Source organism: Neophocaena asiaeorientalis, unplaced genomic scaffold, assembly GCF_003031525.2.
Source record: "Neophocaena asiaeorientalis asiaeorientalis breed wild unplaced genomic scaffold, Neophocaena_asiaeorientalis_V1.1 scaffold546, whole genome shotgun sequence".
NCBI lineage: Eukaryota > Metazoa > Chordata > Mammalia > Artiodactyla > Phocoenidae > Neophocaena > Neophocaena asiaeorientalis.
Window position 1 is genome coordinate 765,196 of NW_020175442.1, and position 24,558 is coordinate 789,753.

General features: G+C 35.4%; 1 protein-coding gene across 1 annotated transcript in view; it reads left to right on the forward strand.

Annotated features, from left to right (window-relative positions):
- The window catches only part of COL24A1 (collagen type XXIV alpha 1 chain), a 377,122-nt gene that overhangs the window by 60,208 nt on the left and 292,356 nt on the right, over positions 1 to 24,558 (forward strand). Inside the window, exons 8-12 of the mRNA XM_024767884.1 lie at positions 5,920 to 5,964; positions 10,523 to 10,576; positions 11,614 to 11,658; positions 17,723 to 17,776; positions 21,969 to 22,013. Coding sequence (XP_024623652.1) covers positions 5,920 to 5,964; positions 10,523 to 10,576; positions 11,614 to 11,658; positions 17,723 to 17,776; positions 21,969 to 22,013 — 243 coding nt within the window. The remainder of the gene's footprint in view (positions 1 to 5,919; positions 5,965 to 10,522; positions 10,577 to 11,613; positions 11,659 to 17,722; positions 17,777 to 21,968; positions 22,014 to 24,558) is intronic.

Here is a 24,558-nt window from a genome sequence, read left to right on the forward strand (position 1 = left end):
ATTAATCACACTGTGATTAGCTGTGTAAAGTATAAACTTTGCTACTGGCTCTTCAGCTTACAAGTCACTACATAAATAGTAAATGTGCATCAAGATCAGTGATCGGTCACATTTCATTCAGAATCTGTTGATGATTGTACACGACACATCTGTTAGTTCATGCACAGACCGCAGAGTGTGTAGCTGTCTTGCTTCCTTCTCTCTGATAAACTCATGTGGCATTTTACACAAATGGATAATCAAAAAAAGTAACTGGTCAACAAAGATGAAAAGTACAATGAAATAAAGAAATAGTGATAACACAGAAATTGAAATTAGAATCAAATATAAATGGAGTTATAGAAGAAATAGCTGATCCTGGGGCACTGCTGCCATTTGAGAGACTCTACATATGCAGACAGAGGAACTTGGTAGCGGCGAACTTGTTTTTATTATTTTTGTTTAAGGCAAATTTTTTGACATAAGAGGAAAGGGTTGTGATGAATAGGATAGACACATCCCAGAGGAGGTTACAACAGCAAAAAAACTTCACGTTAGAAGAACTCTTGGAGCTATTTCATGACATTGAAAGTGCAAAGGATGGAATGTTGGGAGCTGACCCACACTTAGAAAGGAGTATGACAGTTTGCCAAAACATAGAATATATGCTTGCTCTGTATGGTTATTTATACAAGAAAAGCACTATTCAAACTACTCTTCATAAATTTTTTCTAAGAAATGGAACTTTAATTTCTCACTGTTTCTAATGTTTTAAATTACACTGTAGTAAACTAATACTTAGCATATTTTTTATTTCCCTATACAAAGGTAACTGACAGTGAGACTTTTAAACATTTTGACAAAAATTTTTAAAAGTCACAGAACAATTGCAATTTTTCCCATTATTAAGATTGCTTGGCATGGTTTCAGCTTATATGGTCAGTTTCATGGTCCTCTAGTACTGTGCAAAGCAAGGATGGCCCTATATGTAAATGGTACCACTATTTTCCTTATGGATAAACATTTATGTATCCAAATTTTAATTACTTGAGGGTAGTTCAGGTATATATTTGAAGTTTGTTTCTTTTCCATCCCTTATTATTTCTGATTTTGATTCAATTGTATCTCTTTTTTTTTTTTGGTCCTGTGTGGTCACCTGTTGATAACGTATTTGTTAGGGTTTAAATTGTTGTTACAATAAGTATTAAAATTAATATCTCTATATTAAAATTAGATTCTAAACCCTTTTTATTACTGGAATTCTTGGCAAGGCAAATTTACATCACAACAAAAGTTGAAACAACCCTATAACTCATTATAATGAGTTTTTAATTTGTTCTAAAACAGAACTTGTACATTTTTCTATTGGCATTCCTTAAGAAATGTGTTTACATCAGTTTCAGTATATTTATCAGAGGAAAATCATGCATTGTTAGTTACTCGGCCTTTTTTGTTATTTTTCCTATGTGAGTATAGGAAGAATAATGACTCAAATAGTATTTTCAAAAGACTACAATATAAACAAATTTTTAAAAGTAAAGTGTCAGGGAGACTTCCCTGGTGGCCCAGTGGTTAAGACTCCGTGCTTCCAATTCAGGGAGCGTGGGTTTGATCCCTGGTTGGGGAACTAAGATTACACATGCTGTGCGGTGTGGCCAAAAAATTTAAAAAAAAATTAAAAATAAAGTGTCACGTCCTTAGATTGGAGCTATGCCAAAGCTTGAATGTAGGCATTCTTCCCAGGAACTTATTCCCTTTGTTTTTAAAAAATATTACAGACTAGTATTTAAGTAGAAAACAAATGAGACCTGTAGTCACAAATTAGGGAATAAATGGAGGCTTTTATACAATAGTGGTGCTAACTCCAGTATATTACAGTAACATATTATTACATTGAAAAATAACAAGATATTTTTTCTCCCACTTATTACCTTTCATTTCAATATTAAGAGAATGGAGATATCATATTGAATACTTAGAATCTATTTTCCCCCAAGTAACCCTCAGATTCCTCTAAGTCTTTACATCAATTCATTTATTCATCCAAATCTTTCCATCAATTAATTAACAAGCACTTACTATGTTCTAGACACTGGGGATACCACATTGAATAAAATAGTTCAGGAGCTTAAGTTTAAACTCTTTAAGGGGCATATATATCATCTCTAACTCTGCCCTCAAATCTAATGTATAATCATGTTTCTCCTAGACTCTCATAATAGCCTCCTTACCTGACCCATTCTTTTTCCATTCTGCTCATCCCAGAGTCCCCATCTTTGTTTCAGGTCATGTGCCCATGGGAGCCTGAATCTGTTTTTTTCTGATACGTACCTCAGTGATACATCAGTGTTATTTGAATTCTTCCAATGCCTCAAAGCCTGAATTGACTCTTATAAATGCCTTTGTTTTTCATTCAATGAAAGGTGAAAAAAAAAGTAGTGACTTTAACAGATTCAACTAATTGCAGAATGCTGGCAATTAAAAGGAGATTTAGCAGTAGTTTAATTCATTGCTGTCATTTTACAGATGAAGACTTTGAAACTCATGATATAGCTATTTAGTGGCAAAACTGGATCTAGAGCTCAGTGTGCTTGGTCTTTTCATTATTATTAGTAGTAAACCAAACCAAACCAAAACCATTTTGTTTCACTTCAGCTCTTTTGATGGCAAAGAATGGAGACTTAGGCTATCCCAAGGAAGAGAGAATTATTTCAATCCTCTCTACAGCATTAAGGGAAATCAGGGACCCATGGAATCTAAAAATGGTACTGTAATATGACTTAGCCTCACGGGGGCGGGCACTGATTCAAAGCAGCTCTGAGTATCTAGCAACATTAGTTTGTGGATCTTTTACTGTACTTTTCTATTAGCACTGCTACTCATCTCCTCTCTCTGCATCTGCCCTTTTGTGTTATCTGACTTTTCCTCTGACAAAAACTCTTTCTCAGCACAGTTTCTGCTTACTCTAAATTTTTTACTCATACTTTGGCTTTCTTCTCTTCCTCTTATCCTTTCTTTGTCAGTCTTTCCAGCTTCAGCTGAGTACCTGAATCAATCCTCCCTCCCTCCTTCCTTTCCTTCCTTCCTTCCTTCCTGTTGAACTTAATTTAAAAAAGAATTTGATTGGCCCAGCTTCACCCTGTTTAGGCAAAACTCTCCATTCCAAGTGGCCTCATAGGCTACTGGCCGGACTTCATATTGGCTTCCCTTAGGTTGAATGCCATCTCCTGGGGCTGAGGTGGAGTAGGAGGGAGCTCATGACTATTTGGTGCTGCCTTTATATTAGAGTCTGTGGATGAGGAAGAACCTCTCCAGAGGGAGTTGTACATTCAGAGGATATTATGATCAACATGTCTAGTTCACTGTTATAAACTGCTTCAGGGAAAGTAAGCTAAAGAAGTTGTAGCACCACTGCATTCTGTTTCACCAGGGCTGGCGAGGGAAGAAACTCTGGTCAGAGAAACAGATAGTGGCCAAAGAAAGGGAAGCATGTAGCTAGCTAGACTCAGCAGTACACAGACATAAAAACAAGTAAGTAAATATATAAGCACAGTTGTTTTTTGTTTGTTTGTTTGTTTGTTTCTGGTACGCGGGCCCCTCACTGCTGCGGCCTCTCCCGCTGCGGAGCACTGGCTCCGGACGCGCAGGCCCAGCAGCCACAGCTCGCAGGCCCAGCAGCCACAGCTCACGGGCCCAGCCGCTCCGCGGCACACGGGATCTTCCCGGACCGGGGCACGAACCCGCGCCCCCTGCATCGGCAGACGGACTCCCAACCACTGCGCCACCAGGGAAGCCCCTATAAGCACAGTTTTTAATAAAAAAGAAAAGGAACTAGGCCCATGGCGGAGAGTTTCTCTACCTGTGTACCTCTCGCCCTGGTTCCTCATTTCTCATCTTCCTGACACTCTCTTAGGAACTCCATCCTTCTAGAGCTGCTGCCTCATCCGAGGGAGCCACCACCACTATCTTAGTGCTGAGGACATTTCTTATTTCCCGTTATTAAAAGTGAAAAAACTTAGCTTTGTGGATATTTTATTTGGAGAATCTTGTGTAACATTTGGACAACTGAGAACAATGTACGTCTTCTATTTTGTAATTAGGCTGGTCTTTAGCTATCTTAAAAAATATATAAACTCAGTGAAATTGTGGGTATATAAGATGCAAGTGGTAAATGTGTAACTTTAATAATACCATGATTTATGATATATAATTCCTTTTGTTGATTTGTCTTGGTTGTCTAAAGTTAACGTTTGAACATTTGATGAGAATGAGGACAGCCTGCATTTGAGTCTGAGACAAATATAGGCATATTAAGTAAACAGAAGGGCAGGTTACTCAATTCTTGATAAATCTAACTGTCAAACTGACATGATTCCACCTTACTACCTACATGACTTTGGTCATATCATTTAATTTCTCAGAGCTCAGTTTTCTCACCTGTAAAAATGAGGAAGATACCTACTTCACAGGATTGCCATAGAATTAGGTGAGGTATTTGGAAGTGGCTGGTGCAATGTCTGGTACATAGTGGCTCAGTGAAATTGCTTTGTGCCTTCGTTCCTTTTTCCCCCTCCTTTCTCACGGCCACGTCTCTGATCTCTAATAGCCTAATCATGAAAGAACAGAGCTCGCAGAGGACAGGGCAGTTCCTCTGCCCTCTTGCTTTTTCTTCTGTTATTCCCTTGTTACAAATTTGCTTACATATACAGATAACACAAAAATTTTTGTCTCCAACTTTCCTTCTTACATTTCTGGTCTTCTCTCTGGTTCCCAAGAGACCTCTCTACTTAAACATTTACTTTTGTTTTAAGTTTATCACCTCAAAACCTGCTTAAATCATTTCCTTATTTTTCAAATAGGTACCTCTTCTAATTTCCCCATTGTCCCAGAGTATCATTTCCTTCTCTAATTTATTAATCCAAGTTCATAAACCCTCCGTGACAGGGTTTAATCCTGAGTGACTCTTTTCACTCTGTTACTCTATATCTTAAAACTCCCAAAACTTATCTTCAGTTTGCAGTACATTAATTTGAAGTTTCTGATATTTGTAAGCTAACTATAATTTATTTCAGGTTTTTGAGGTTTGCTTAAAATCCTAAAAGGTTCTTTTAAAAAGGAACTTTTTCTTGTTCTTTTATATACACCAAAATCTAGTAAACAGCAGGTTGATTTACTGATTGTTGATTAGAGCTGTACAAATATGCTCCAAAGGGTCCTTTATTTCTTTTTTCCTTTCCTTTCTTTTAGCTTCCTTTCTTTCGCTCATAGAATATCTTTCTAGAGGATAAAAGTTATTATCTCTTTTATATCTTTGGGTGTTAGTGATAGAAATTAAGATTTGATTTTGGTTCTTATTTGGGAAATTTTTTGTTACTAATTTCTGTTTTTTAATTGAGGTATGATTGGTATAAAACATTTGTTACTGATTTCTTAGACAGATGGACCTGTGAGCAGCCTCTTTTTATTCCCTCATTCATAGAATGTTATGACAATGTTTTAGATTAGAGAAACTGCCTGAAACTGCCAGTTTTTCAATAATTACAAACAGATTATGCCTTAGGGCATTCTGTTTCAGCATTAATGAACTAAAACCAACTTTTAAAAAGCTTAAGCAAAATTTAGCAGATCCATTGCTAGATGCCAGCCTTTTATAAAAGATCCTGTTTTTTAAAATTCAGTACTATGTAACCATTTTAGTTGATAACAAATCATTCAAATTACACTCCAAATTAATTAAGAATTACTAATGCGAATTTATTATTTAATAAAAATTAAATTTTTATTAAATTTAAAAGATTACACTTAATAAGAAATAGATTAGTAGGAATTACATTTGTATTAATGGGAAAACCAAAAGTTGGGATGAAAGACAACTGTGGTTAGTTATTTGGCTCAAATGGGGTTACTTTTCATAGTATGTCTTCACCTTTACCCTTGCAGGGTCTCAAAGGACATCCAGGGCTCCCAGGACTCCGAGGTGAACAAGTAAGTATTCTTCCTTTATAAGACTTGCATCTTCTCCAGTGAAAAAGACATACGGTAGGGAACTCCATTGAGAGATTATTTTCCCCTGTGTAACTCTTTCAATTTTTCTTAATGCTTTTTACTCTGTTTAGTACAGGAAAAACTTCTAATTTATTATTAAATCTTGTGGGTTTTTTTCATATCTTAGACTGACTTTCACTGTCTGCCTAACATGCTGCAGCAGTCTTAAACTTCCGTTGTTCATAAACCACTGTGAGAATCTCATAAATGCTGTGTATCCTGTCCGCGGATTATCCATGCATGCACACACACTCATATGCACACACATATATGCACTGATTTTTTTGTACGTTTCAGGGGCTTTCCTGTTTCCCAAAGTCTATCCACAGCTGTTAGTTCCCTACCATTGCATGAAGGAATGCAAATAAATTTTAATAACAATCCAAATTAGAATGGCACATCTGTTTGTTGTCCATTCTACATATACACATATATGTAAAAGTCAAAATAGTTCGGGAACTATTTAGTTTTTGATCATGTTATTCCTTCTCTCTCCCACCATAAAATAATGTATCATTATGTCATAGGAAGAAATAAAGTCATATCTCTTGTTTTCAATAGAATATATACTAGGCCAGTATGAATAAATCAGTGAAAAGTGTAGGAGATTAGATACTAACTAAGGTGACAAATCGTTATTGGAGATTTAGCAAAGAGCCTCAGGAAACCCTAAAGGGAGCTCCAGAAAGAAAAGTGATGGATTATCCCTGAGGGAAAGATAAATGAAGAAATAAAGCCAGTTTTCTCTTTTATTCATGTAAGAGGGACAATATACTCTATTCAGTCCCTGAGGCACAATTTTTCAAGATTGCTAATTACTAGACATGGCAAGCAATATATGTATCTGTAGCAAGTAAAATCTCAGTTTCCTGAAGATCATATGAGTGCTGAAAAGCATTTGAGCATTTATGGGAAAAAAAAATCAGAAGGGCAGGAGAGATTAGTTCCCGGGGAGGAAAAGAAAATCCCTAGAATACTGCTTTGGCAGAAATTCTGTGTAGATTTCAATGAAGAAAACCTGACACATCACAAGTAAGTGAAAAATTGACCATTTGTCAGTACTGACCAGTTTACTCGCAACTGTTCTATAACCTAGTTCTGTTAGTATACGTGTCATTGTTCTGAGGGTGGTATGCTTTTGAGAAGAGTCTGAAATCAGTTTTAAAGGTTGGAAAATGTATTATTGGAATCAGTTCTTTCTATTTTATTTATTTCCAGAAGTAAAAAGACAAAATTGGTGATAACTGTGAGGAACAACTAAAATCATTTTGCATTTTCACTGTGGAAACACTGTGGACATTAAGAGGAATGTAACTAATTAGCTAGGAGACATTCCCTTCTGGAAAATTTGTAGATATCTATAAACTGGCCAGCAAACACTTAGGAAAGTAATTATATCATCTGGGCAAGCTCTAGTAATAAGAGCTTTCATTACGGAGTCTTTATTAGTTGCCAAGCTGTAGTACTGTTAACTGGAAGTTTGAGTAGTATAATTATTTATTTAATATTTCCATATGTTAACTCATTTAATACTCCACAACACTAAGCATTATTGCAGTTACCCCTGCTTTTAAATATATTTTTACACATTGTTCTCTTTTCTCTACGCAATAATCCTGTGACCTAGATATTATTATTGTATTTTACTAATGAAAAAAACTAAGAGATAGGGAGGACCCATGCTGGCAGTGCTGGGACTGTCAGTGAAGTCTGACTGACTCAGAGCGTGTGCTTTAATTCTCAGAGTGAGAAGTGGGATTGGGGCAGGGTTACTATTCCTGATTTTTCCAGGGGTAGGGATATAACTTTGTGTCTGAATTCCTCCATTCGATCTACAGATTTAAGTGAGCCATTTTTTAAATGCAGAGTGAATTGAGGTATAGTGCTTTGTTTTGAGTTTCTTTTGAGCTGCTCTGGTTGTCCAAGTGATTTTAGGGTGTGGTTGGCTTAGAATATGTTTGTGCCACATAAGACTGCTGAAAGCTTACTCGTTGACTTTGTTTACTGTTATTCCAGTAGAGCAGGATTTAATCATCCAGTGGTGTCCTCTTGTGTATTTCTCTGTGCAGCTGGAATGTGTTATATCTCTACATGTTATCTTAACACCCTCTATGGAAATCCGTTCAAAATCAGATTTCATTTATATCTTATAACAGATTGCTTTTTAGTTGAGGTCAGTTAACCTAAGTTGGCTAGGAAACTAATGAAAGGGATGGTGATTGGCATTAGCCAGAACCTACAGAATGAAAACAGCCTTTTAAATTTATTTCAGTCTTTTCTATTGGCATAACCAAGTATAAAGTTTTGTGGATGTCTGGATATAGGCCTGTGTGTTTTAGAAATGGATGGGGAATAAAGGAAGCAGTTGTAAATAGACTGAAGCAAGTCTCATAATTAGAGGGCTTTCCCTAGAGTAGTACTTTAAGTTATTTGCCCTTCAAACCTATACTAGGGAGGCAGCCTTGAATGGTGGTCTCTGGAGTTAGACTTGCTGATTTAAATTCTGGCTTTCTAGTTACTAGCTGAGTGACTTCCCACTGGTGACAAACACTTCATGTCTTACTTTTCACATCTGTAAAATAGGGATAATGGTATCTACCTTATAGGGTTTGAGCAGATTAAATAAGATAATACATATAAAATTCTTGAATTTTGGCACATGATAGGTGCTCAATAAATGCTGTTATAGGAATAAAATATGTATTATATATAATATTAAATAGGTAATATCTAGTACATAAATATGGTTTCTGAAATTTATAGGATATAATCTCTCTACGTGTAGATGAAAATTTTTTGTTACTTCTCAGAAGGCAACTGTTTATTCACATTCTGTTAAGTTGTTCATTGCCATATATATGTATAGGTGTCTGTATGTATATGTATATATGTATGTATGTGTGCACATGTATATATATGTGTGTTTGTGCATACACACATGTGACAACTTTTGTCAGATTGTCTGAGTTCACATCTAGGCTCTGCTACTTACTCACTGTGCCATCTTGGGCAGGTTTCATAACTTCTCTGTATCTTAGTTTCTTCAAATGTAAAATGGAGAAAATAGTATCTATCTCATAGATGTAAAGTAGACGTAAAGTGGTGGCTTAGGATTGGCACATAAAAAAGTGCTAAGTAGGGCTTCCCTGGTGGCGCAGTGGTTGGGAGTCCGCCTGCCGATGCAGGGGACACGGGTTCGTGCCCCAATCCAGGAGGATCCCACATGCCACGGAGCGGCTGGACCCGTGAGCCATGGCTGCTGAGCCTGCGAGTCCGGAGCCGGTGCTCCGCGACGGGAGAGGCCACAACGGTGAGAGGCCCGCGTACCGAAAAAAAAAAAAAAAAAGTGCTAAGTAAATGATAATTGTTGGAGCAAGGGAAGGAAGTGGGAGACAACAGGGAGAAATGAGAGAAAACAAAACTGAGAGATGGATTCTGAGAAAAGTGGAGAGAAGGACAAATTAGGAGCCTACAAGTCTAATGGAATGGGAGGGTAAAAACTTTCCACTGTGATGTTCCATTTGCCTTTTTCTTGGTCTGTTTTTTCTCTAGATTTTCCAAATTTTAGGAATTTCAAAGTATTTCTATTGTTAAACCGGAGGTAACACTCTTCTGTGTACTTCAGATCAGAGGGGCAAAAGAGCTAGTGTCTTTTATTATCTCTTTTCCAAACAACAAACCGGAAATGAATTTTACATAATAAAGAATCTATGAAATTTATCACTGCTGTCACCATTTTTGGTTAAGTAAAGACAGCTCAACACATATTCTTCTGGTATTTCCTTGGTTGACAAAATTTAACAGACCTAAACTTTGAATAAACTGAATGAATGAATGAATGAATGATATATCAATGGAAGAAAGTAACAGCGAGTGGAGGTATTTCTTCTCACTTTTCCACACAGTTCTGCAGCAAGTTTCCTTTCTTATGCCTTTGAGACTCCATATATCAGCCTTCCTTGAGCAATCCTTGTTTTAAATCAGGCATACAAAGTTGTCAGTGCAAAATGAATTTCCCATCCAAAGTTGCTATGTGAATATTTAGATAGACCTATGTCATGATACAGATATTTACCACTTAATATCCATTTACTTATCTTCTGGAGCTCATGCTCCAATAGTTAAGGAGAGTTGCAGGATGACTGAGACAAGAAGGAGTTAAATCCATAAAGATACTGGTTATTATGAAACGTACCAACTTTCTCTAATATGTTTTTTAAAGGTTATGTATCACTGGATTCTTCCACCCTAGATTTATCATTACTAATAATCAATGTCTCATTTAGGTCCCTAATGTAATGTGTTTATTTTTTTTAGCCATTTTATCTCATTTTCATTTTAAATAGATGACTTCAATCAGATAAGCAATGTGCAGGACCCTTAGTATTTTTATATGGAAAAAATATTCTTTCCAAACTTGGGTATTATGAATGCACCAATTTTGTTTCCTTGGGTTTCTTTTGACTTTGTTGTACTGTTTTATTATTTTTCATTTTAGGGGATTCCAGGATTCACTGGTAATATTGGTTCACGTGGTTACCCTGGCAGGCAGGTGAGGTAACTATATTTAAACTTCTGTTTTTATGTTCCTCTTGGTTAATACATTGTATGTTCTGATTTCAAGAGTTAATGTTCAAATGATAATTGGTTTACTTTTATTAAATAATGAATTACTCATAACAAAATAATTCCAAAAATTCTAATATCAAAATTGTAAAAATCCTTCAAAAATTTTACTGCAGGAAATTTTGCTTAAAATGAGAGTAGGATTTTTAAACAGGTTTGATGTGAGTAATATACAATGGAACCTTCTAAGTTAAAATGCCCAGTGTGCTAATAAAATGTTAAAACAGCCCTGCTACTGATTTTACAGTACTGCCACTGACTAAAACGAAGTAATGGTATGAGTTAAGACTCTATATGATAAGCAACATTTTTTAATAATACAACTATAAACACTTGGGACACAGTTGGCAACGCTACACATACCACTATCTGAATACTTTTATCTGAACTGGATTCAAGTCTTCGTATACTGTTGTGAAAATTCATTCTAATCATTTCGTATTTATTTCCCTCTAATTTCTAACTTTCTCTAGCTACTTCATGTAGATTAATAAGAGAACAAATTTTCTTTCTTAGGCTTTCATGAATTGATTACTTACTCTTGAAATTAATTATTCACTTAGCATACTAGAAAACTACATTTATATAAAATATCTCTTTCTATTTTTTATATACTTTTTATATATCTAAAATGTATTTTAGATAAGTTAATTAGAAGTGTTTTAAAAGAACACAGTTTTCCAATAAGAAATAACGTAAAAAATAATTTTTGTTACTGACAATGTGTTAATCTACTTTATTTAGATATCTAAAATATATTCGTGTATAGATTATATACAGTGCCTCTTTTGGTTCTGAAATTCTAAAATTCCTTGAATATATATAGTCTTCATTAAGTATACAGAGTTCTGAAGGTTATACTTGTGAAATGATACATTTTATATGCCCTTTTTATTAATCTATTTATCTACAGCTCTTTAAAAAGTACTGTAGTATGATGATGTTGCCTTTTATTCACACTAGGGTTTAGCTGGACCAGAAGGTAATCCAGGACCTGAAGGTGGACGAGTAAGTAAGCATTGTCATCATTTTGTTAAGTATGCTTGCATATGAGTAGAATGAAGTGTACAAAATACTTACCTTCACACTTCCATAGAAACTTTGAATGTAATGCAGGTTTAGCCTGGAAAGAAACACACTTATTAAATAGATATTTTCACTGTTAAGGCCATAGAGAGCAGTCTTATGGTGGTAGGTTTTACATCATTCTTTGATAGCTCCTATATCTACATCATTTATTTTGCTAGCTCCTAGCAAAATGTCTGGTATGTTGAAAATATGCTCTCATTTGTAGTATTATTTATGTGTAGACGTATATAGACCTAAGAAATAACGATGAAAGAAATATGAAGAGGCAAAAAATTCGCACTCAAGGCTGAGATAATAATACAAAAACTATCTGGAGTAAAGAAATATCTGCAGAGAAAGAAATAGGCTTATCACATTCAAGCATATACCATTGCACTTCCAACCGTTAAAGAAGTTGTTAGCCACTTTTAATCATTAAGGGAGTAAAACAAAAAAAATTACTGTGATGTGTTATGTTGTGTGCCACAAATTAAAATCAAAGCTGGTTCTAGGAAAAATTAGTAAACTAAAATTTTTTTTTAAATTCTCTATTTTTAAAGCCAGTTATTTTCTGGAATCTACATCTGCCTTATATTATCTTAAATACCTTTTTGAAATAAGGAAAACAAAAAGTATTTAGACAATATGTACTATAATGATGCCTTAATTTAAGAAAAATTCTTAAACATTTTCAAATACTTCATATTTCTTTTGCTATCAATCCTATGAAGTAGCAGAACACATGTATTGTCTCCATCTTACAGATGAGAAAACAGTAAGGTATGGAACCGACATGATTTGACAAAGTCATAGCAGAACTCAAACCAGCGTTTTCTCACCTTCAGCTCTGTACTGTTTTAGTATCCCATGCTGTCTCCACCCTTGCATTAAGTGAAAACATAATAGGGAAAAGTCATGTATTCTTTATTAGAAACTGCACTGAAAGCACATATTGACTTGGATTTGGAAAGCAAGAAGAGATTAGTGGACAAAGAACATGGGCTTTGGAGCTCGACAAGGACAGCTTTTTTTTTTTTTTCTTAACCCCTTGTTTACTAGCTTTGTGACCTTAGATGTCGTTCAACCCTTCTGTGCCTCATTTTTCTTACCTTATTAAAAGGTGATAATGAAACCTACCTTTAGGTGGTTATGACAACTACCTGAGCTTAATTAATATTCTTAAGGCACAGTGCCTAGCACATGACATGCACTTTCTATGCAGATTTTATCATTATTATTAGAATTTGGGAGTTTCTTCTGCATGTGAGCTAAACTCCTAGACCTGTTACTTGGCACTGTGCAGTTTTCTCTTACTACATTTTCTCATCTTGCTTCAGTGATTCCTATAACTTTTCTAATTCTTCTTTATATCATTTTTGTACTATATTATACATCCTTTTGTTGCCTTTTTCCCCATTTGTACTGACAATTATAGTGTAGGTTGTAACCCTTTTTAAGTTTTTTTAGGTTTTGATGGCCGACTTCATAAAAGCATTAAAAAAAACAAATCTAATCCTTTTCTGACTAATTTAATTGATTTAATCCTTTATTTTTCCTTTGGGAGTGAGGGAAGAGTCAGAAGATTCACTTCTCTATGTTTCATATTCACGAAGAGTCTCAAATGTAGACTTTAGACATTAACTCCAAATATGGTTAAAAAGACAAAAATCATAAAATCACACTGACAGGATTGTTTTTCATTTAATTTGGGTCCTGTTACTGGTCTATACCACATGCTATACAATATGAATTAATATTTTTATAAATCATGATAAATTACCTTTTGACTGGCTCCATTGTTTGACTGCATTTTTTGGTGTTAAGATAATTATTTAAAAAATGTAACTGTTTAAAATAAATCATTTTGTAACCCTCCTTTGGTGTTTCTTTGTGTAATAACGTGCTAGGTGGCTCAAAAAGTAGAAGTATGTAGGCCTCCCCCGACCTTTTAGTGGCCCTGCTGGTGACACAAAATTGCCTCTACCTGGATATACAACCTTCAGTCCAAAAAAGCAAACACATATGTGCTTTTTGTTTAATTTTTTTTTTTTAATTTTTTGGCTGTATGGCATGTGGGATCTTACTTCCCTGACCAGGGATCAAACCCGAGTCCACTGCATTGGAAGCGTGGAGTCTTAACTGCTGGACCACCAGGGAAGTCCCTTATTATTTTTTATGTTCCTTGTTTCATTACCTACTAAACTCCAATTTAGTGGTAGTGTTTTGAGAATGACCACAACCCCATATGATTTCTTTGGTGGATGCAGCTGACATTTTATTTCTGTTAGAATCAGCATAATAATTATCAAAAAACCTTTATGAAACACCTACGTAATTACTCATAGCATTGTTCCCTTTAAAATCTTTACTTGTGGGCTTCCCTGGTGGCACGGTGGTTGAGAGTCCGCCTGCCAATGCAGGGGACACGGGTTCGTGCCCCGGTCCGGGAAGATCCCACATGCTGCGGAGCAGCTGGGCCCGTGAGCCGTGGCCGCTGAGCCTGCGCGTCCGGAGCCTGTATCTTTACTTGTAAAATGTTGTGCTGGTACTCTGTGCAGACTTTGTTGAGTAGAGGTTTAGCTCCTGAGTCTTCAGTTGAGTATTTAGTTTACTGAGAAGTGTACATCAGTTAGGGTGTTTGCTCTTTTTATTTATAAGCAAAACTCCATTTGTGTATATTAAAACAGAAGTTAACTGTTTTTAAACTTGAGGCCACCTGTAGTTGATATTTCTGAAAGTACATGTAGCTTGTCATCATAATTGTAAATGTTTTGGTATCAGAAATACTTTTGGATGCTTCATTTTAAAAGAAACCTTCTCCATCCTTCAGATGCTTGGCTTTCAAGCAAACAAATTATAGATGTTTTATCATTAAAGTTAATTAGAAGGAAACTATTTTTCTCTTTTATTTTATGTTTTGCTTATTCATTCATACACTCTGTAGAACATAGGAGTTTTAAAGGTGTTTTTCCTTGTCGAAGAAAAGTGCTTGTCTTACTGTGGTAACACCCAACTAGCTTTCACCCTCAGGAACTAAATGCTTCCCATAGTTCTTATTCCAGGGAACTTGAAAATGATTCCTGAGACACTTACTTTTAAAAAAAATATTGTGGTAATACATATTTAATATAAAATTCACCATTTTAATTATTTTTAAATGTAAGTTCACTGGTGTCATAGTCCAGGCTGCTATAATAAAAATTACCATAGACTGGGTGACTTAAACAACAAACATTTATATGTCACGGTTCTTCAGTCTGGGAAGGCAGATCCAGTGTTTCATGAGGGCCCACCTCATGGCTTGTAGACTGCTACCTTCTTGCTGTATCCTTATGTGGCAGAGAGAGCAATCATATTTCTTTCATATCTCTTTTTAGAAGGGCAGTAATCCCATTCATGAGGGCTCTACTCTCATGATCTAATTCCCTCCCAAAGGTCCCACCTCCAAATACCATCGTTTTGGGGATTAGGCTTCAATGTTTGAATTTTGAGGGGGCATAAACATTCAGTCCATAGTGGGAGGCAATAAGTACATTCACATTGCAGTGCGGCCATCACCACCGTCCATCTCCAGAACTTTTTCATCTTTCCAAACTGAAACTTTATATCTATTGAACAGTAACTCCCCATTCTCCCTTCCCCCCAGCTCCTGGCAACCATTCAACTTTCTGTCTCTATGAGTTTGACTACTCTATGTACTTCATTTAAGTGGAATCATATAATATCTATCCTTTTATGACTGGCTTATTTCACTTAGCATGATTGTCTTTGAGATTCATCCACCTTGTGGAATGCGTCAAGATATCCTTACTTTTTCAGGCTGAATAATATTCCATTGTATGTATATGCCACATTTGTTTGTCTTTTCATCTGTTGAACATTTGGGTTGCTTCCACCTTTTAGCTATTGTGAATAAAGCTGTTCTAGGTGTACAAATGACATTTACTTTTTCAAAACCTGAGTTCTTTCTTAATGTATACTATTATGGAAAAATTTACTCTGAAAAGGCACCCATTCTCTAAGTCAAAATAAGTAGACTTTATTTCCGAATTTAGTCAAAATGGCCTCCTGTATCTCTTCTTCAAGTTCTTTTATACCTTGGGTTTCCTCTGTGTTCATAAAACCATTTTTCTTCTCCCATCTCCATCCAGTTCAGCCTCTCAGTGGTTCAGGGAAATTTCTCTTTGTTTCCTCCTAAGAGCTCTATTCTACCCTTAAGTCTTCTGACCCATCTGCCCTTCAAATCTTACATCACTGTATGAGCTCTTTCTATGAGTCCCACATCTCCACCTCCTTGCCAAGATAATTAAATTTAAATGCATCATCACCACAATCTCAAAATGACTAACAGAACTCATCCTCTTTCTACTAAACTATTAGCTTTCCTATTTGTTTTCCATATTTCTATCAGTGGTTACCATTTGCTTATCAGTCCAGTATAAACCTTAGAATCATCTTTGCCTCAATCCTAGAGATAGATACAAAGACCAGTTGAACCACTGTAATCCAAATGAATTCTATAAACTGCAAATTTGATTATATCAAAACTCTGTCTAAATTTTTTTGAATGCTCAGTATAAATCCCAAACTTGCCATCATCACATAAAAGACTTTTCATGATGTAGCCACTGTTGCCTTTCCAACCCCCACTCTTGCCTACCAATCACGCAGAACTATTTGCAATTCTGTGAAAATGCCATGTCATTTTATTTTGATTGATTGATTGATTGATGACACATTGTTAGCCCTGCATAAAATGCCTTTCCTTTCCTTCAAGACTCAGCTTAAATGTTGCCTCCTCTGTAAAACTTTCCTAAATCTTCCCTCTAGGCAAAGTTGGTCATTCTGCCTTCAAAGCTTCTATATCTTGTATTTATCACATCACATAATCATGTCACAATTATCTTATGATATTACAATTGTATGACTCTTTTTCCTAATAAACTATGAACTCCTTGAGGGCACTGATTTTCATATTCATTTTTATAATTCCAATTCTTGGCACACAGTGGGCACTAAAATGATGTTTTGTGAATGAGTGACCCAGACTCATATTCCTTCAAATTTGGACCATTGAAACAGCATTCTAACACATTTTCCTACATTCAGTGTTTCCTGTCTTGGGTGTATTCTGTATCCTGTCCACAGATTAATATTTTAGAAAAACAGCTTAACATCAGGGCACTACCACACTCCCCCAAAGTCCAGTAGCTTCTTAATCTAAACTATAAAGTCTAAAATTCTTAGTCTGAAATTTAAGGCTCTCCTTAATCCATTCTCTAAACTACTATACACTTTATTAAATTGATGAAACAGGTTATTATTTGCCACAGGTGAGATCTAACTAAAGTATGGTAGTATAAAGTAGCTTCAATTGTTATTTTACTCCTTGTTTCTCAGACCTATTGGAATCTCCCTGAGGGCACAATGGGTCTGCTTCTCTCCAAAGCATCTTACATGTAAGAAACTGTCAGTTAACCATTTACAAACGCTCCCTAAGTCCTCTCTATCTTGTCTCTGCTTACTGTAGTGCTGGTTGGAGCGTTCTTTCTCCATCCTCTGCTTATCAAGACTCTATCTACTCCACAGGCCTATCTCAAGTGCCAGTCTCCTTTGAAACCTCCTCTGACTGCTTTTACCTCCTGCCACATTGGAATGAATCTCTTCCTCCTCCATACTTCTTTTTCTTGGATACCTCCATTCTGCCTTACAATTTAGTTAATTGTATATCTGTGTCTTCTGCCCTTTGTAATATTCAATGTAGAAAAGAATTTTGGGCTTGTTGATTTTTATTAGCCACTATGCCTTAAGTTACATTTCCTACTTTTTTTTTTAATGAAAAGATTGAACTGTAATTTCTAGAAGAAAAGACACAAGATTATCCAAACTGTTATGCCTTATAATTTCATATTACTAGGAATAAATTTTAAGTATCTCTATTTAGAATTATTTACAGGGTGAATATTTAAGTGAGATAATACAAAGATTATTTGCTTACTTTAAGGGTTTCATTGGCTCTCCTGGAGAAGTAGGACAACTGGGACCTGAAGGAGAAAGAGTAAGTCTATTTCCTTCAAATATTATTTCTAACGTGATATACTTAGGATAAAGTATAACAGGGCTCATAAACCCAGATGTCGGGCAGTGAAACAAGCCAGCTTTAAGAAAAGTCACCTACCAGAATTATAATTAAACTCTCTTAAATTTTACTGAATTGTGTTCTAGGTAAGTGAGGTGATATAAATATTTATGGTTAGCAACTTTAAATTTAACTTTTAAAAAACACAAATTGATATTATCTAATTATGAAAATTTTATTTTGTAGTTGATCTTTAATTTGAGTAGAAACTCTTGGCAGGGTTTGTATTTTACAATGCAATGTGTAATAAATCAACTTCAAAAGATATATTTGTTTGTTTAATAGTGGAAGATAGCTGTTCATAAATGTAGGTACTTGTGAATAAAGTAGAATCTTTGCCAAATATTTTGTTATACTTATAAAAATTAACGAAGGTACATACAGAGTTCTGGCGTTCCATCTTCGTCATATCTAGTTTTCAGTGCCATATGCGGTTCAGTGATTTCTAGCTGCATTTCTTCATCTACACTGTCAATATTAATTTAAAAAAAAGTAGAATCAAACAATATTAGCATATTCTCAGGTTTGAAAACAATCATATTCCAAATTTAGCATTTAACTCTATTATTATACAAGTGCTGTTCGGGCAAATTTTTTTTCATGTCTGGAAACTGATTTTTGCAAATGAAAATAAATCTGATCATTCTTTGCTAGATGAATATTTCAAATGTATAGTTTTTTGAGTGAGTGAATTAAATCACATTTTCTTGTAGTTACTTGTGAATGCCTCCACAGAGAAGAAACATTCAGAGTTTACATGTGCTGTAATGACAATCAAAATGTTTAGTTGTCTATGGTGAGAAGAGGTGAAGATATTCCTGTGGTGAGCGCACAGGTCATTTCTTTCACTTGCAAACAATATCTTCAGTGTGATCCTACAACTAAGCCACTTAACTACTATGTAATACAGCAGACTTACAGATGATGTTTCCAATCTATCATGCAAAGAATTGAACTGCTTCTTATAGACCCAAAGGAGTATATATAGTTTACATTGTTAATTACTGTGCTGCTTATGATACAATCCTTCCCTGACCTGTTGGAATGAAGTTATTTCTAGTAACTGATGTAATAAATAAACGAAAGTTATGTGTCCTTGCAAAATGTCATCATCTTGAATTCAAGGATCCCTGTGACACTGGCTATCAATAGGCACAATGCCTATAATCATACTCAGTAATTTCGACTAGTTTATATGAATATATCAAGATTGTCTCAAATCATAAATATGAGACCCTTTTGTGATATTCTGCCTATTATAGGTACCATGTCCTAATATTATTAGGCTACTTCAAAATTCTCACTAAAACCGTGAATAGTATAGCTAACTGGGTGGTCTTATTATGTTATGAAATATTTAAGTAGAGAAAAGCCAAAGAAAATAATGTTCTAATCACTCCTGAAAACAAATGGGAAGAAAAAGTTCTTTCTGGAAGTCAATAATATACACATGCATGTATATATGAAAAAGTTCTTATATAATTCTATCTGCACTATCCTTAGGTTTTCTGCTGAGATTTACTGAAGCTACTAAAGTTTTAGAAAATAATTATTTTTCTTAAATGCTTGGCTATATTATGTAAAGATGCATGAAACCCTCATGAAATGAGTCATATTGCTCATCTTTGGACTCTTTTTTCAATAGAGAATATTAGATAAATATTTATTAAACACTGTTGAATTGAAGTAAACGGATTACTTTAACCATTGATATCTGCTAACTTGTCTGTATATACAAAAACCCCAAGCTACATGGTTCTGACATATTTCTTAGTCCCTAAGGCTTATAAAAGTGATTATAAGTCTCAAAGGATTTTATCAGTTAGTACACTTTGGACTGCAAGTGACAGAAGATCCCATTTCAAATTGGCTTCAAAATGAGGAAATTTAAAATAAATGATGATAATGATAACAGCAAATGATTTATTGAATGGTTACATCTATATGCAAGGCTCTATGCAAATACCACATACGAATTAGCTCCTTTAATCTCACAACACCCAGTGAGATAGGTAGTATTATTTTTCTCACTATAGATGAAGAAAATGAGGCATACAGAGAGACACACTTACCTAAGACTGTATATAGGTAGTAAGAGCAGAGCCAGGATTTGAACATAGATATTCTGGCTCCAAAGACTGAGTACTTAAGTACTATGCCCTACAGCTGCTTCTTATGACCAGAAACCCATAGGTTAGGTGGGATCTAGGCACAATATGGTCCTGAGCACAGTGATATCATTATCCTTCTCTCTGCTTTGCCTTGACTAATGCTGGCTTTATCCTAAGGCTGGTTTCTCATATGATTGCAAGATTCCCAGTGCAAGGGCTAAATATGTCTTTGTTTATGTCCAGCCAGAGACAGGGAGACAGAGAGGAGGTAATTGTCTGTTGGGTACAGAAAATAAGACTTCCTGTTTGTCTGGTTGTACCAACTTTGGTTGCATGCCACCTCTGGACAAATAACTATCACCAGAGGAATGGCAGGATCCCATTTGGAAATACAGATGGGATGGATTTCTGAATAAAATCAGAATTTTTGTTATGAAGAAGGAAAGGGGCCACTTGAGTTAAAATAATACATTGAAGCTTTTCTGAATATCACACCAGTTTAAAGGATAACTTATTTTTCCCTTTGGCATACTTCATAAATTGATGGTTGAGAAAAAATAACTCATTAATTGATTCAACAAATATTTACTTTTTTGAAGTATAGTTGATTTACAATATTATATTAATTTTAGGTACACAGCATCTTGATTCAGTATTTTAATAGATTATACTCCATTAAGGGTTATTAAAAAATAATGACTATAATTCCCTGTGCTGTTGAATATATATCCCTGTTGCTTATCTATTTTAAACATAGTAAATTGTATCTCTTAATCCCATACCCCTATCTTGCCCCTCAATCCTTCTCTCTCCCCCCTGATAACCACTAGTTTGTTTTCTGTATCTGTGAGTCTGTTTCTGTTTTGCCATATATATTTGTGTGTTTCATTTTTTAGATTCCACATATAAGTGGAATTATCACACAGTATTTATCTTTCTCTGACTTACTTCACTAAGCATAATATTCTCTAGATCCATCCACATTGCTGCAAATGTCAGAATTTCATTTTTTATGGGCATGTAATACTCCATTGTGTGTATGTGTATATGCGTGTGTGTGTGTATATACACAAGCACATATATCCATATGTGTGTGTATATATATATACACATGTATGGATATATTTATCCATTCATCTGTTGATGGACCCTAGGGTTGCTTTCCATATCTTGGCTATTGTAAATAGTGCTGCTATGAACATCAGGGTGCCTGAGTCTTTTCAAATTAGTGTTTTCATTTTTCCCAGATATTTACCCAGGTGTGAAGTGGCTGAATCATATGGTAGTTCTATTTTGAGTTTTTTGAGGAACACCAATACTGTTTTCCATAGTGGCTGCACCAATTTACATTCCCACCAACAGTGTAGGAGGGTTCCATTTTCTCCACATCCTCGCCAACATTTGTTATTTGTGTTCTATTTGATGACAGCCATTCTGACAAGTTTGAGGTGATACCTCATGTGGTTTTGATTTGCATTTCTCTAATAATTAGCAGTGTAAAGCGTCTTTTCATGTGCGTGGTAGCCCACTGTATGTCTTCTTTGGATGCTGGGAAAACTGGACAGCTACATGTGAAAGAACATTAGAACATTTCCTCACACCATATACAAAAGTAAACTCAAAATGGATTAAAGACCTAAAAGTAAGATCTGAAACTATAAAACTCTTAGAAGAAAACATAAGCAGAACACTCTTTGCCATAAATCACAGATGCAAAAATAAAATGTTTTTTTAGATCTGTCTCCTAAGGCAAAAGAAATAAAAGCCAAAATAAATGAATGGGACCTAATTAAACTTAAAAACTTTTGCTCAGCAAAGGAAACCATCAACAAAACAAAAAAACAACCTACTGAATGGGAGAAAATATTTGCAAATAATATGACTGACAGGGAGTTAATATCCAAAATATATAAATAGCTTATACAACTCAATATCAAAAAACCAAGCAACCCAATCGAAGAAGAGAACAAATATTTACTTTTGACTTTTTCATATTCTAGGGTGCTCCTGGGATCCGTGGAAAGAGGGGTCTTAAGGGAAGACAGGTAATTTGATTCTTGTTTTATGAGGTACGGTTTAGAGGAGTATAATCTAATTATATGCATATTTCTCACCTGTTAGACTACAAATGTAGTTGTTCTTGTTATCCACAATCCATCTCATTCAACAGAGTTTAAAATTTGCCACTTTAACAGCCTATCCCGTAATACCTGAGAATGTGAAGGAGTATTTAGATTAAAAAGTAACTCGAAATGTAACACTTCTAAACCATTTAATATACCAGTGGGAGAGACCTTTATCCCCATGACAAGGTGCTAAAATTAAAATGTCACAGGAAATACATGAACAATGTAAAACACTAATGATAGCACTATTCACCCTCATGTTTTAGAGGTTTTTAAAATGCCTGCTTCAGATGTTAGCTCAGAAACTAGTTTCTTATATTTTCATGTTAAAAAAAATCAAGTGAAGTAAATTCTTCCAGATAATATAATAATTTCAGAGATGGGAGGAAATTTTGACATTATCTAATACTCCATTATTTAACAAATGAGAAAACTGTAGTTCAGAAAAAGCATCCTCGGGTTATCCTGGCTGTGTTGGTATAGCTAATTAGCCACCTGCTTTTCACTTGTGCTGTTTTTTATTACAATTCAAAGATATTTATTAGGGTAAGACATTCTGTGCTATACTCTGCTCTCTACTCTGTGAGGAAGAAAATTGTCTCTAATAACAGCTTTTCTAAAACTTTGGTGTGTATAATTAAAATCCTGATTATAATACTAAAGGATTACAAATCTCACCAGAATGTTAATATCCTTTTAAAGCATTTTATTCTTTGAGCTTTGCAATATTTCTTGAAGATAGAATAGGACAGTGACACTATTATATGGGTGAGGAGAACGAGGCTCAGTGACATTAAAATACTTGCTCAGAATCCCATAGTTGAAAGTGATAAAGAATTGAGCCCAGCTCCTTTGAATGTAAATCCAAGATCCTTTTCCTTACTACGTAGATATTTCTGCTGTCTGTCTTCTACCTCACACTACTTAGAAGAACATGCTTTATGTTTTCATGACATATGGCCAAAATGTGATAAACTTATTTTATTTTTTATTGGAGTATAATTGCTGTACAATGTTGTGTTAGTTTCTGCCCTACAATGAAGTGAATCAGCTATATGACTGAGCAGAGCTTCTTGTGCTTTATAGCATGTTCCCACTAGCTGTTTGACCCATGGTAGTGTATATATGTCAATCCTAATTTGTCCCACCCTCTCCATTCCCCCCCTGTGTCCACATGTTCATTCTCTATGTCTACATCTCTATTACTGCCCTGCAAATAGGTTCATCTGTACCATTTTTCTAGATTCCACATATATGTGTTAATATACAATATTTGTTTTTCTTTCTGGCTTACTTCACTCTGTATGACAGATTCTAGATCCATCCACATCTCTACAGATGACCTAATTTCGTCCCTTTTTATGGCTGAGTAATATTCCATTGTATGCACATACCACATCTTCTTTATCCACTCATCTGTCATTGGACATTTAGGTTGTTTCCATGTCCTGGCTATTGTAAATAGTGCTGCAATGAACGTTGGGGTGCATGTGTCCTTTTGAATTATGTTTTTTTCAGGGTATAGGCCCAGTAATGGGATTACTGGGTCATATGGTAGTTCTAGTTTTAGTTTTTTAAGGAACCTCTATACTGTTCTTCATAGAGGCTGTATCAATTTACATTCCCACCAACAGTGCAAGAGGGTTCCCTTTTCTCCACACCCTCTCCAGCTTTTATTGTTTTTAGATTTTTTGATGATGGCCATTCTGACTGGTGCGAGGTGATACCTCATTGTAGTTTTTTTTTTTTTTTTATGGTACGCGGGCCTCTCACTGCCGTGGCCTCTCCCGTTGCGGAGCACAGGCTCCAGACGCACAGGCCCAGCGGTCATGGCCTATGGGCCCAGCCGCTCCACGGCATGTGGGATCCTCCCGGACTGGGGCACGCACCCATATCCCCTGCACCGGCAGGTGGACTCTCAACCACTGCGCCACCAGGGAAGCCCCCTCATTGTAGTTTTGATTTGCATTTCTCTAATAATCAGTGATGTTGAGCATCTTTTCATGTGCCTCTTGGCCATCTGTATGTCTTCTTTGGTGAAATACCTATTTAGGTTTTCTGCCCATTTTTTGATTGAGTTGTTTGTTTTTTTGATATTGACCTCCATGAGCTGTTTGTATATTTTGGAGATTAATCCATTGTCTGTTGCTTTGGTTGCAAATATTTTCTCCCATTCTGAGGGTTGTCTTTTCATCTTGTTTATGGTTTCCTTTGCTGTGCAAAAGCTTTTAAGTTTCATTAGGTCATTTGTTTATTTTTGTTTTTATTTTCATTACTGTAGGAGGTGGGTCAAAAAAGATCTTGCTGTGGTTCATGTCGAAGTGTGTTTTTCCTACATTTTCCTCTAAGAGTTTTATAGTGTCCGGTCTTACGTTTAGTTCTTTAATCCATTTGGAGTTTGTTTTTGTGTATGGTCTTAGGTAGTGTTCTAATTTCATTCTTTTACATGTAGCTGCCCAGTTTT